General features: G+C 39.1%; 1 protein-coding gene across 2 annotated transcripts in view; it reads left to right on the forward strand.

The window, feature by feature from the left end:
- RAPGEF4 (Rap guanine nucleotide exchange factor 4) overlaps positions 1-15387 on the forward strand; it is a 147144-nt gene that overhangs the window by 130390 nt on the left and 1367 nt on the right. For both annotated transcript variants that reach the window (XM_058840359.1, XM_058840360.1), the window contains 5 exons: positions 1839-1929; positions 4164-4214; positions 4845-4932; positions 5267-5331; positions 13905-13959. In XM_058840359.1, coding sequence (XP_058696342.1) covers positions 1839-1929; positions 4164-4214; positions 4845-4932; positions 5267-5331; positions 13905-13959 — 350 coding nt within the window. The remainder of the gene's footprint in view (positions 1-1838; positions 1930-4163; positions 4215-4844; positions 4933-5266; positions 5332-13904; positions 13960-15387) is intronic.

A 15387-nucleotide genomic window follows, 5' to 3' on the forward strand; every position in this document is an offset into this window, starting at 1 on the left:
ATCCTTCTCATGGGCAGGGACGTCTTCCACTAGATCGGGTTGCTTAAAGCCCCATCCAGCCTGGTCTTGAGTCCTTCCAGGAGCAGGGCATCCACAGCTTCTCTGGGCAGGCTGTTCAGTGTCTCACCACATCATAGTAAAGAATTTCTTCCTAATATCTAAACCTATTCTCTTTCAGTTTAAAGCCATTCCCCCTTGTCCTGTCTCTCCATGCCCTTGTCATAAGTTCCTTTCCAGCTTTCTTGGTAGGCCCCTTTAGGTACTGGAAGGTGCTCTAAGGTCTCCTTTGGAGCTTTCTCCAGCCTGAACAATGCCAGCTCTCTCACCCTGTCTCCATAGCAGAGTTGCTCCAGTTCTCTGATCATCTTCGTGGCCCTCCTTTGCACTCACTCCAGCAAATCCATGTCCTTCATATGTTGGGATCTCAGAGCTGGACACAGCTTTGCATGTGGGATCTCACAAGAACACGGGGAGAGTCACCTCCCTTGACCTGCTGGCCATGATGTTTTCGATGCAGCCCAGGACACAGTTAACTTTTGGGGCTGCAAGCACATATTATCAGCTCGTGTAAGATTCTTGTCCACCAGCACCCCTAGTTTTCCCCAGGGCTGCTCTCAATCTGTGCTTCACTTAGCTTTGTTTGTGCTTGGGATTGCCCTGTCTCAGGTGCAGGACTTTCCACTTGTCCTTGTTGGATTTCATGAGGTTCACACAGTCCCACTCTCAAGCCTGTTAAGTCCCTCTGGGTGACGTCCCTTCTCTCCAGAGTGTCAACTGCACCACGCAGCTTGGTGTCCTCAGCAGACCTGCTGGGAGTGCACTCAAACCCACTGTCCATGACACTGACAGAGATGTTAAACCCCAACAGTCTCAATAACAAACCCTAAGGAAAGCCACTCACAGCTGAAGAAACAGAGACTGAGGTGCTGAAATTGGATGTTGGCACATCAGTTGAGAAAAATAAGAGATTTATTTCAAAAACTCAGTGAAACACAGTTTTGTGAGGTTTTTTTTGATAAGCTTTGCTCTATCTCTTCACTTCCCTATTGAATAAGTGAGCCACTGATGCAGACCCAGCTGAGCAGTTGCATTGACTGTGGCCATCAGATTGCATCTATTTGTTCACATGGCATGTTGGGTCTTCCATTAGTACTCAATTACATGTTCCAGTTGTTCCTCACTGATTGCAAAATCCTTCTTTGCATTAGAGATGGAGTGTGACCTGGAGCTCCTTTTGCCCGGGACCTCTTCAATGATGCTGGTAACAAGTGGCAGTTCTTTTCCTAGAAGTCCCAGAATCTATAAGTAATAGGAATCCTATACTGCAGGAGAGGTCACTGGCATGGAGCATCTCTAGACAGCTGGTCTTCTCCCTTTATAAGGAGGGTCCTGTGGCCCTGTAAACTGCAGTGAAGATTGCCTAAGGAGGCAATTCAAGCATTCATTAGCTGTTCAGAAGCTGTCAGCAAGTTCTGCAGCAAATGAGGTTATAAACAGTTGTTTACACTGTTTGTGGTATCCTTTGGGACTGAATTGAGCCCAGTTTCAGGACTGTGTTTCTGGGTAGGGAATTGCTTCAAAAGCTGGAAGTCCTTGCAGAAGCCAGCACCTGGTGAAGTAAATGAAGGGAGGTCCTTTTAGGAGGGAAGGGAAAGAAGCTCCAGAGTGTGGTGAAGTGCTAACACGTTGGTGAAGAGGTGTCTGCAGGCATGCTGGCCAGGACTGCCTAAGTTCAGTCACTTTTAAGCTAGATGCCTGGGTTCGGCTCTTTTGAGGTTGTCATAAGTACTGTTCTGACTGATAATATACAACTTAAAATCTGACTTTTTATGTTTCAGCTGTAAAGAATACAAAAATCTGAATTCCTTTTTTGCTATTATTATGGGACTGAGTAATGTTGCTGTGAGCCGTCTCTCATTAACGTGGGAGGTAAGTCTTTTCTAAAACCCCATTCCAGGAAACTTGATGGGGACTTCCGCTTTCAGTTAGCAAAAACATGAATTGGGCCTTTATTATTGATAAGGCTAGATCTACTAATTCAGCTCCTGGCCATAAGCCTTAGCTAAGGCTGACAGTATTTATTAGCAAGGCAGTATACTACACCCATGGACGGGCTGAATACTTCCAGGAGTTAATAAGGATGACAACAGCGGCTCCTGTTGCTGAGCTAAATTGCCCAACAGGATGAGCAAGCTAGCCTCTCAGATCAGCCCATCCTCTGTGTGCCTTAACTTTACTGGTGGTTCAGTGAGATCACTCCACTGATAATTCTCTTAAATTCATTCTCTGTTTATACATATTATTTTCTGGTCTCCACAGGGACTCTGTTGCCTTGTTAAAATGTGGGTTTTTCCTAATCAGTTCTGGTTTTCTCTCTGACATGCATTTCCATGCTTACTGTCAGTTTGGTCTTCATTCTCAGAGCTTCCACCTTTTTCTGTGGCTTTGCTCTTTTGTTTATGAGTGTCTAAGGGTGCAGCACAATGAGAACATACTGGTTATCAAAAGCAGTATGGATTTAAATGTGCATGTATTTTGTTCATTAGAAATTAAAAATAATTAGCATGAGGAGGTTATGGATGCAACTGAGAGCAAAATTTGAACACCTTTAAAAATGTGCTCTGAAACGGGAGATGAGACTAACATATCTGAGAGTACACCAGTCCTGCTTTCAAAAGTACATGTATCATATACAATCAGTGCTACAGGCAAAGATTTTCAGTTTCTTAAAATAATGACCCTTCACTTGTGGCTGCTGATAGGAGTTGGGAGAGCTGAGACAGTACAGGACTAGAGAGAAAGGAATTGTATATATATACTACATACAGCAGTGTGCAATGGGCACCAGGTCTGAGCTGGGGTGATGCAGATGATTTGTATGTGTAGAGGATTAACTTGAGATCAAGGAAATATTACCACACTCTGATTCTGTAGAGCATTTGGTTTATCAAGAGAATTTCTGCAATCTGATTTTTAGACAGATATATAGAGAAAATACCTAAAGACAAACATGGCTTTTTTCTTTATTATCATGCATTTACATTAGTTGCATGCAGAAATTAGATATTTGCAGGTGCAAATGTCCAATTATACCACTTACTTCACAAATACCTAATCTACATGCATATGCAAACTAGGCACACAGTTGTTGACACACATCATTAAAAATTAGGCCCTTGCTGTGGCACAGTGTAAATAGCTTGCTAGGGTACACACTCCAAATGTAGAAAGTATTGCAAAAAATCATTTCTGCACGTTAAAGTCTCTATTAATTTTTAATGTTATGCACTGCTAATAGTAGTCTGAAAAATTCAGCAGATACAGAGAAATTTCTTACTAAAAATAACTGACATATTCTGATTGTACATAAGAAATTACAGTGATCGTTGAAACCAATTCATAACATATCTTACAGTCTTTATAGTAAAGTTATTTAATCTGTATAGTATGTGTAAAATGTATAATATATATATGTATATATGTATAATATGTATAAAAATGTATCATATGCATGAGGAGGAAAGAAAGTAAAGCCTATCTCATCTCAATCATTGCATGATCAACTGACCATTATTTATTAGTGTAAGTATTGTGGACTGAAAAGTATTATTAATTTGTACCCCAGAAAGTGACAGGACCTTTGCTGCTGAGCATGTCAAGAATTTTGCCAATAAATGCATCAGCATGAGTAAAAAAACTTCCTGGAAGTGCCCAGGCATGGATATGAATGTTTGCAAGGGCAGTTCATCCTAGGTATGAATAATTAAGCTGATCTGCCCCTACACAAGCTGTGTGTAAATTGTTTTTTCAGATTGGCTATAATCAGAAATGTCCTGAAAGCATTCACATGAATTTCCACTTACATTCTGAATTCAGTGACTGCTATGTGAGCCAAACAAAAATCTGAATCTAAACATCCCAAAGGACTGAATTCAAGTCGGGGTTGAAATCAGGATCCAGGTTTCATGGCTGGTCCCATCTCTATTTTTAATCTGGTTGCTAGGAAACATGTTGTATTTTAGATTAGCACATTGTTAGAAATATCTGGCAAAAAAAGAGCACTTTCTTGACTTAGGGCGTTGTAGATGGAACTATAATTTACAGTAAAATTACTGCACTGATCAGATTTAATTAAGGTTTGCTATTTTTGTTTTTATTAACAGAAACTCCCAAGCAAGTTCAAGAAGATCTATGCAGAGTTTGAAAGCTTAATGGTGAATAGCAATAGATCCCTTATTCTATGCACAATCTGAGATAATTCAGTTTCTGATTTGAATTCCTTGATTCAGAACATTTTATATGTCCTTGTTTGACTTTAAGAAGTTTATGATCCCATTTTAGAGCTGCTAAAACAAGTATGTATGACTAATAAATTATACTCTTAGGAACCTACTCTGAGAGAACTTATGTACCACTCAAAGTTAATCTGGGAACTCAGGAAAGCTTTATCACATGTTTTCCAATAGTACATATGGGAAATTCTATTTTTCAACCTGGATTTTTCCAGGCAATACATTTTTGTGCTACAATGTATGCAAAACTGGATTTGCAGCTGTAAGGAGGAAGGAAAAAATGTGTGGTTTCTTTTATGAAGAATGTTTTTATAATCATATCTTAGCTCGCTATTTGGCATCAAAAAATGTTTGTGTTTAGTGGTTGCATTCTCATCATGTAACCAGTCCAGGAGAATGATAAAAGTGTCTGAATTTGCAGATGCACTTTTAAAATCACAGGAAAAAATAATGTTTTTAATAAATGCCATGACATCTAAGTGAATGCATATAGTGTCTTGATACATATGATAATACGTATTAGTAATTATTTGATTTTTCTTTTTTTGTAAGGATCCATCAAGAAACCATAGGGCCTACAGGCTAACTGTAGCTAAATTGGACCCTCCAATAATTCCTTTCATGCCATTGCTTATAAAAGGTAAGCTTGGATGTTACCAGAATTATTAACTTGAAAGCTATTTGTCAAATATTTGAAGGCTAAGAGTAGCAGCAAGAAAAAGCAAAAATCAGTCTCAGTGTGAGGTATGATCTTTTTCCATTATGAAAAGCATGACACAGAGAAAAGAAAAACTGCTTTTGTACATCTGAATATCATACCTCAATTTTATTAGTCTCAGAAATGCTGCAAATTAAAAGCTAAACATTTTACTTTTACAGCTGCTATGATTTTTGTAAGGGTAGATAAAACATTCTGCTGTTTTGTATGGCCAGGATTCAGAAATGGCTTTTATATGTCTTTTATTTCTGTACAGACATGACGTTTACTCATGAGGGAAACAAGACATTCACTGACAATCTAGTAAACTTCGAAAAAATGGTATGTATATGTATATAAACCACTCCATATGACATATATGAAAGAACACTTAAAAAGACCTCCCTATTGACCTCTTCATGAGTGAGCTTCCCAACAGTGACATCCAGGGCTAGAGAAAATGAAGGCAGGACCACAACCTGGCAAAAATAGTCTGCACTGTACACTGAGCCTAGGGCCTCTGGCTTTCTGGAAAACTTCACAGAGGTGGAGAATAAACTGCCCAGTGAGCCATGCACAGCCAAAATATTTCCTAGGAGAGGGAGCATCAGGGATAGGAAGCAGAGCTGTTAGAGACACTTTTTAACAGCCAGTTTGGGACCAGCCTGTGATTTTAACTGCTGTTCCTTCAAACAGGCCTGAACTGCCTCAGGCCAGGATAGTTCTGCATTGCTCCTTGGAGAATGAAAGAAGCATTGAAAATAACTTGCACAACATCCTATTTCTTCTTTTCTTTGCCAAATGAAAAGAGTTGTCTGTGGATTGGTTGCTCTCATACTGGAAAGGGGAATCAATGATAAAAGGCTAGAGTATGCTCAAATTTGATAGAAGTCCTGCACCTAAGGTGCTATCATTTCAAACACCATTGTCAGAATCTGTAGGCAGGCAACTTTCCATTGCAGAAGTCTCAACTGAAACGTGAGTTTCTCAGCAGTGAGAACACATTTTCTTGGTTGCTAAGGCCATGTTCCTCATTAGTGTGGTTAATGACACCTGTATCTGAGAACCTGTGCTAGCCAAACCCAGCTATGGCATCTGCATAGCAAAACCAAACCTGACTTATTGCACTGGCAGTAAATAGTAGAATCACAGAGCCACTAAGGTTGGAAAAGATATCCAAGATCCCTGAGTCCAGCTGTTAGCCCAGCACCACTGAGTTCCCTGGTAAACCTTGTCCCTGAATGCCACATCCACACTCTCTTTGAACACTTCCAGGCATGGTGATTCTACCACTTTCCTGGGCAGCCTGTTCCAATGCCTGACCACCCTTAAGGCGAGGAAATTTTTTCTCACATCCAGTCTAAACCTTCCATGGCACAAATTGAGGCTGTTTCCTGTCAGCCGTTCAGCAGCCATGCTAGAGCATATTTCCTCTGGCACCTATATGCGCTTGTTCTTAGTAGTACAGTAATCAGAACCACTCCATTCCTCTGGAGTTACATAACTGCAGTTATTTCCGCTGCACTGTGGAGGCGTTTGTCTGACCCTCTGAGCACTGGTAACTGCAGAGGAGAAAAAAGGAGGACTCTTAGCTCTTTAAAAAACTTCACAGAAAAGTGAAATTCGTCACTCTGTGTGAATTCTCTTAGATTTTAATCTGCAGCTCCAGGACAGCCTCTGTCCTTGGGTGAAAATAGCCCTTTACTAAGATGAGACATTTTGTAAGTAAATGGTAGTGCTAATGCCTGAGTAAGGGCCTGACCTCACTTTGCAATAATGGCATTCTGTAATTGCATATGCAGACTGTGTTGCCATCTCCTTCCAAAGGCCTTGAGCCTTCTACCTGCAGAAAAGGACTTTTTTTCTGGACTGCCTGTTCCAATTAGGTATAGATATAACAGTATAGATAGTAAATACTTTGGGGAACACAAAGGGATCTCAGACTTGGTTGGACCACCTCCAAACCAGAAGGAATGGCAGCTGCATTGCTATAACCATGGTTCTGTGGCTGGCTTCAGCATCTCCACCTCACTTGGCCATTTTACACCTCCTGAGCCAGAAGAGCCGGTACATCCACAGGTCACAGAGCTCTGTGCTTCAAGCTCTTTATGCTTGATTTTGTGTAAAAGCCATTACAGGAGGGAGGAGCTCTCCTGTAAGCATTTCCCACAGACAGAAGTTCAACACAGGCTTGTCATTTAAGAATAGTTCTGCACCACTCTGTACCACATTTTGGCACTCCCAAGGCCAAGAGTGAACTTTATAGCAGCTTAAACTGATCTATATCTAAGTTGCTGTGGGTCTGCCCTCTTTACCCTAGTCTGCTTATTGTCTTATTTTCAAATGAATGTTACCCCCAGAAAAAGAGTTTACTAGTAGCACCCAAAAGTTGTAAATAATATTTTATGCTGCAAGAATGTAGTACCAGTAATCTCAGTTTTGATCATTTTCTTTAGGAGAGGAATGTGAAGATCAGTTTTTTGATGTATTTTTTGGTGTATTTTTGATGCTGCATATTTTTTAAGGAATCAATATTATGTCTCATGTTCCTTAACTCACCAGAAAGAGAAACATTCTCCCCTTTTAGTATTCTAAGCCTTTCTTTTTTTTGGTACTCCACCTAAAAGCTCACTCTTGCTTTTTCTCCAGGCCTTACTACAAGTATATCTTTTATGTTTTTATTGTTCTTCACTAGCTCTTCTGCATGCTTCTATGATGCTTTTACATCCTCTCTCAACCCATAGCTGTTCAGAGCAACCTGTATTCAAATTCCACCCACATAATTCATTCAAATCCTACTGTGGACCTGGCAGTTTTTAGCTTTTTGCATGTGTCATCAGGTCAAGCAAAGAAGAAAAGCCTACTGTTAAACCTTAGTCGCTGCCGCCTACTTGCATTAAGCTTAAAACTGTCATATCCACACATAATTGCCAGATATTAAACTGTGAAGACAAGACCACTCAGCCAGATAACTCTCAGATAAATTCTCCTCTCTTTTAAATAAGAATAAGCCCAAGGTGTTTTTGTGATGTTACTCTGCTATTTTCAGTAGAAAAGTAGAAACCAGATTTTCTCAAAAGAATCATGTCCTGTTTGTTGTTTCTGTCTGTTTGTTCTGCTGCATGATGTTCTGTCGTAAGCAGAGGGAGATTCCTAAGAGTATTGCTGGAAGCCACTCTTACTGATGTTTCTGAAACATCTTGGTTCTTTGGAAGATTGTTTCCTTTTATGTTTGCTGAAGTTTACGAATAAAAATATCTGGGTAGTTGCACTGGTGGTGCCACTTGCCACTGGAGGAGGTGGGTCCCTCTGACTGTCATGTAAGCACAGTGATGAAACTAAGAACAGCCTCTGGCATCGCGTCTGCATTCTCACCACAGAGTTCTGATCCCGACAGCTGATGTGCTGCTGACAACTTTATTCCTGTAACTGGCAGCCAAAAGTAGAAGTTTGATCTAGTGGCATCTCTTCAGCTGAAGCAGCTTCCCTTAAATCTTTTCTTCTTTGTGATGTTTCTGTTATTGTTTATATTAAATGATGCATCTTAAAACATGCAGGAGCTGTCAGGCAGTGTTTGAGCCAGGGGCTCTCTGAGTGCCAGAAACAGCAAGGCCTGGTTTCCTAAACATTTGTGTTTCATGGCTGCTTGAGCTCTCTCAGATCTCTCCTCGTGGCTGGGGCATGTGTTGTTTCTTCATAGCTGGGGAATTCTCTGTGAATAGGCTTTTGTCATAACATAGGAACTTGCACTACAGCCTTTTTCCTGAAGGAGACAGGAGGGCACATACACAATCTTTCTCTTGTCCACAGCCATCTGTTTTCACAGAAAATTGGTAGGAGTTTTCTTGTGTTTGAAAACTCTGGGTTCTTTTTTCAAATTGAACAAAATTATCTAGAGAAGAAGGGAAAAACAGACAGATGGTGTTGAACCACATTAGCCTAGTCTTTTTTAGCAACTCAAGCTAACAAAGAAAAAGACTAAGTTTTTTCCTTCTGGGCTTTCCTATATATTGATCTTTTCAGTGGTGGAGTGACAGAACTGAGGTATTGGCAGTAGTAGGGGGACATCACTCTGCAGAGCATTATTGAGCTTTGCCTGCTGCTGCCTTTGTGACTGCCTGCGCTTTCTTCCCCTTCCTCATCTCCTGATCCCCACAGATGCCTTATCTGGAGGAGGCTGTGAGGAGTAGGAAGACAGGGACACCTAGCCAGTGAAGAGAGTAACCACGTGTGGCAAAGCCACAGCTATGGGTAAAGAGGGAAGTTTGTAAACAGACCCATTTGGTTTGTACAAGATGTGTGTATACAGAACTGAACATGTCAGAAATAGGTATGCTCTTAGTCTTTGTACTTGCACTGTATTTGTGCTCTTTACTCATGCCATTGCATGAAGCCTTAAAATCCAGCCTGGAAAATGTTATTTATATATTTGTCAGTAAGTAGACAAAATGACTAAATTACTGGTCTCTGTAGCATAAGTCTTTAGTAAACGGCTTTGTCTTCAATAGCAAACAAGACATTGTTTCAGAGAAGTATTGAAGGTCTTTTACTTACCTTCATTGAAGGTCTTTTATTACCTCACTGCAAGAAGCTGATGGGGGGAGGTTGCAAGCTGTTTCCACCATGGTGTTGCTCAGTTGTACATTCTAAGTTTGGCATATATGCCATGACACAAAAACACCTGCATCTCTTCTCCCCTGGTGAGTTGACAGTACATGTTAGTTGTAAGCGTGCCTTTAGACGACTCATCTGTGTAGTAACTGAAGATGTATTTGTTACAGAGGAGCAAAACTTAAAAAGCTTTTTAAATACCGTCATTTTAGTTTGGCAGGTGGGAACATTTTGAGAGGTGCAAGTACGTGAAAGATAGAAGGATGGCAGTAGGCTGCAAACACAATTAGTTTGTGATCTAGAATGACCCACTTCTCAGGTGAAGGCAAGCACCCAAACAGCACCAGTAGTAATAGTTCCTGTAAACTCTGTATCATTTAGCAGATTCAGGATAACCTACAACCTGCAGCACATGGCAATATACACCATTTAAGTGGCTATATATTTAGAAAAAAATTACAAGTGTTTCCATAGAATTAAGTCTTGGCAGGGAAAGAGAGGAAAGTGAGGAAAGTACTGAGCATGACTGTCCTTAGGGACAGGCAGTATTTCATATTCTTGACCACTTACTGATTTCCTTTGTTCAAACCTCAGCTGCATAATTGCACTCTGACTGCCAGTGCAGAATTTCGTATTCGTAGACAAAGGGAAGGTGCAATTATTTGGGAACTTTACCAGTGCTATTTCTCGAATCATCAGAGAGCCTGAACAGAGATTACTTTCTGTGGCGCCTTCTCCATATGACATTACCCAGCATTATCTCAGGAATAACACCTGTAGAGGGAGTAGAAGTCAGGAAAAAGCTCGGAAAGTGCTGACCTGCCATGGCAGCGCAAGATAGTGCCATGGTGCTGACCACTGATGCTTCTTTCTATCAAGCCTTTTCACCCTTCAGGTGCAAAAAGAGGATTAGAGAATCTGTGCATATTTGTTTTCAGGTTTTGTGGAGAAGAACAAAAGGGAATTCACACTCTTATCCATATGCAAAAAAAAAAAGGGCAAACATTCTTTAATTTTTGGAACATAAAGATTATGCAAAAAGTGTGTGACTAAAGCCCTTAGTAGTTTTCAATGGCATATATGAATATTTATAATATTTAGCAACCTGGGTTTGGAAAGGATTAGAAGATAATGTGCTGGCCTTCTGCCACAATTCCAGACTGTAAAACTTGAAAGGATATTGTTGTGTATACACAGCATGCTGGTAGTAGCCATTACTTGTTATATTATGCAGTTGGTTCTGTTTCAGAAAGATCCAAATTTAGGTTTGTATGGCTTTTTGATTGTGGTCCTGCTTAGCACTGGTGGGTAAAGAGAGGTTAATCTTCGCAGGCATTGACTAGAGGTAATCCTCTATTTGAAGAAAAACTGTAAGGAGCAGGCAATTAAACTTCCATCTGAACATTTTTTCTATACATGTTTCTAGTTTTCTTGAATCAAAAGAAGACAATCTAACTTATCTACAAGATACAGGAAATTTCACATTTGTTTCATAACCTGTTTGTCTGTTCACTTTGTACCTTACAAAGAGGAGCTGTTAGGAGCTTAGACATTATGAGACAGTAGAACAGCACTTGGAAAAAAGAGTAACATGAAAAAAGCTCTTCAAAGATGCATAATGGTCCACATTGGCTTGTGATGTTGTCTTTGGGCCACAGTTTCTCCATTTATTCAGCCTTAACACCCACTTTCTCATTGGTTTGTATTTCATCATTGCCAGGATACTTCTGAATGCACAGAGTGAATCACATTATCTTCAGGAAAAGGCAAAGGAACCCCTTAAAATGAAGTCTCTCAGCCAATTGAAGGAAGCCAGGCAGTTCAGCCTTTAACCATAAGCCAGACAAGTCTATTGCCACTTCCATTTTCCTTGCTTAGTAGAGCCCACATAATAGTAAATTTGAAAATAGCAAAAGCTTCTTTAAAAACCTTCACTACACACCCATAATTTTTCTTTCTGTACAGTACTGTATTATTTTGAATGTTCTGCACTTTTTTGAGAACAAATTCTCCACAAGAGAAAAAAGTTAAATGATTCCAAAGAACACTTTTTTTGATAAATCTAAATTTTCATATATGAAGCTAAATAATAATATCTCCAAAGATTATTATGAGAGTACTAAAGTATTATTATGAGAGTACTTCAAGTACTAAACACTTACAGGTATGAAAAATTAGGGTGTGTATTAACAATCCATCTAGAAAGCACACCAAGCAAAGCTAGCTATCTTCCCAAAAATGAAGTGTCCTTAGCAAAACTTCCTTTGAAGCTAGGCAGTCTTGAAACTTCATTGTGTTGGCTGATGCAGTTCAACTCTATGACCTCTCCTTGAAACAGTTATTGTAGATGAGTATTTTTTGAACTGGTATAAATCAAAGTAGAAGCATCACATAACAGAGCCAAATATGAAGCCATAGAGATATGAAGCAGTCATATTTATATGCTTGTGTTGTTTCGATTTACATTTGATTGGGTCAGAGTGAAAAACCGACACTGTTACACGTGGTGTGTTCTGTCTCAGCCCAGTTATCCTGAGCATTTAAGAGGTTCCATTGAAGTCAGTGGAGTTTATTCATGTGCTTAATGCTAAGCACCTGTGAGAATGTTTTCAAGGTAAATGCCTTAGAAAATCTGCATAGTAATAATGTCTTGAAGAGAGGTATGAAAATTACCATAGGATAAAATTTACTCCTACTTGAATTATACATGTAGATACATATGACTTTAGGAACAACATAAGCAGATCCATACCCAGATTCCCTAAATCTTTTGGGAAAGTGTGTTTTGAAATTAACATATTTTAGATCAGTTTCATTTCATAATACAAGGTGTAATCCACAAACATTTAGTACATGATATATCATAGTGTTTCTTAACACTGACCAGCCAACCCATTTTTGTATTTGACAGTACATTAAAATGTCTCAGATTATGCCGTGTGTGTGTAAGGAATGTCTTACACTGGTGCATCCTACTTCTGGAATGAAAAATTTCATAAACTTACTTCATTTGTAATGTTTTCATTTAAGATTATAATTGTGATTTCATTTAAGATTGTAATGAATTTAGAGGAACATACACTCCAGGCTTTATTGTTCACTAGTAAGAGATATATAATTCCATTTTGTGAGAGTTTATGAGTAATTAGCTTGTTAATCTCACACAATATTTCCATAATGTATGAAGCAGCCTGGTGAGAGTGCCCTGTGTTAGAATATGTAGCTGTGTTGGAACACAGACATTAGAGTCTGATAGAGAATAGCATTTCCCTCCTTTACTTTTTCTTAACCTAAACAAAAGAAACTGAAACAAATGTCCTTATAACAGGGATTGAATCAAACTGTCTAGCTTACTGCTGAAGTTTCAGTTTATTTGACATTTCATAGTACAACTAATTCTGCCCCATAGTAGTGGGTAAATTATTTCTGTGGAGCTAATCACAAAAACCTGTTAAAATTCTACAGTCCAGAACTAATGTTTTGCTTTATGCCTTGCCTTAATTTCTTTTCATAAAAGGTATTGTAAAATAGCATCTGATTTATCACAGCAAGTGTATTGATTGAAACTGAATTGAATTAAATTCTGTCTTTTTTGCTGAAGAGGAAGCACAGCCAAGAAGGACTGAAGGGACTTCTGCTCGTTTTGGTGAATTGTCAGTAAAAGGGTCTACCAAAAGTGAATCCACTTTTCACATTGAGTTAGATACACTTGAGCAAAGTAACACTGTGTAACAGTTGTTTATGAAACTTGGCTGCAGGCCACAGTACTGACAGTGGCCTTCTCGCCTGGGGACTGAGCATTCTGCCAGTGGAATCACCCTCACGTGCTCATTTACACTGTCATCTTCCAGAAGGACCACGTTTTAAACTCAAGTTTATATAAAAATGAAAGCTCTTTAATTGCTGAATATATTCTAGAAATGGCTTTGCTGTTAGGAGCTGATGGTCTTTAAATTAATGTGTATATACTCCATGGTATTCCTTTTACTTTTTAATATGATAAGATGTTATCAAAGAAATGCACATTGAAGGGGCTGATTTTCATTCTTACTTAGGGCCTTTTACAGCATTCAGGCAAGGGAAAGAGTTCTCTGAGTGCATGTAAATTATACTCATGCTGATTTAAAGCCTGTGTAAATGCAAATCACACCCTATATATGAAAGTATCAGCATTAAAATTATATTTTCATTCATATGACTGCTTTTATTGGCATGTGTCTTCACATTCAGGCACGGTTAGGTGCTTTGTTTAAATGATGAAATACAGTGCTTGTCTCTGATTGCATCCCATGTTTTCCTTCCAGCGCATGATTGCCAACACTGTCAGGACAGTGAAATTCTGCCGAAGCCAATCTTTCAGTAAGTGTATTACAACATCTGTACCACTGGCATTATCATCAGTAGCTACAGTAATTACAACTAATGCTGTGTGTACCAGAACTGAAGAGCCTGCTTTCCAGTGATTCTTCCATGTCTGGATCCTGTAATGTTTCACAGGGAGAAATATCCCTCAGGAAGCTCTAATAAATCCCTTCTCCTCTATCTCTTTTCCATGCACGTAAAAGAGCTGAATATCTGTGAGGTGTCTACCTGTCAGACTAGAGCCAGCTGAAATTAGCCACTGGATTCAGAAGTGGTTGAAATAAGTCTAGCAGGCAGCAGCACACAGATACTTGTTTAGATAAATGCTGTTTTAATATGAAACCAGTCTGGAGACATGACCTTTATAAATGACATAACTGCATAAGGCAGTGAATTTAAAACCTGTTTGTCAGTATCATTACCAGAACTTGCTTGAGGCCACGTAGGATGACAGAACTATATGGTTAAACAGGCTTCTCTGTGGGCCTCATCCCATCGAGGTGCCATGCCAGTCTCAGTCACCTGGGCATTTCCTCAGCACTTCATCCATTTTGACTCACAGCACCCTTCCTCTATCTCAAACAACAGAATAAATAGTATAAAATTATATTTTTACTAAAAATAGTTTCTTTCCATATAGTCAAAGCTTAACTGTAGAAGATCTGTAGAAATTTCTGTAGAACTGTAGAAATTAAGAGAGATTTTTTTCCCCTCCATAATCCAGGTTTTTCTGGCGTTGTGTCTTTAATTTTGATTTTTAAGCATGGGTGAGACCTCTACATATTTAGAAATGGAAGCAGTTTTTCAGTATACATGATACAACAAAATGTCAGTATATAGATCTACTGGATCTAAATTCCATGCTTTTCGTGTATGAGTACGTGTAATGTATTGTAGATGCCTCAGTATCATTTTTTAGTTGAATTTAAATTACCTAACAGCTATTACATTACACTGTAAGCTGTTCCCTATGAGGCTGAAGATGTTTGGAATTTAACTCTGTAGTATTCCATAACTGCTACTGGAGTAAGTATAATGTGGTTAAGTAATGTAAACAGGTAGTAAGGCTTGAATGGGGCAGCCACTATGCACTGCATTGTTACAAATATTTAATACTGAGCTAGAAATGAGAATATTTCATGAAAAGAGGTTTAAATCAATTACATAATTCTGAATCTGTGAAAGTTGCTGGTTCAAAAGCAAATGAGCAGCTTTAAATTGTACTCGTTAGCTGTATAATTTATAGCTAATGACTGATAAGGTGATGTGTAAAACTGTAACCAAGGACTATCAGTTTTAGTAAATGTAGCCAAGGATGTCCAAGAGAAAAGTTAAATTTGTGGGGGTAGTAACCAGAAAAACCATCAGCTGTGGAGGAAAGGTTTCAAAGAGAGCAATTTCTAAATATTTCCTTTTTAACTCACC

This window comes from Poecile atricapillus, chromosome 5 (assembly GCF_030490865.1).
Source record: "Poecile atricapillus isolate bPoeAtr1 chromosome 5, bPoeAtr1.hap1, whole genome shotgun sequence".
Lineage (NCBI taxonomy): Eukaryota > Metazoa > Chordata > Aves > Passeriformes > Paridae > Poecile > Poecile atricapillus.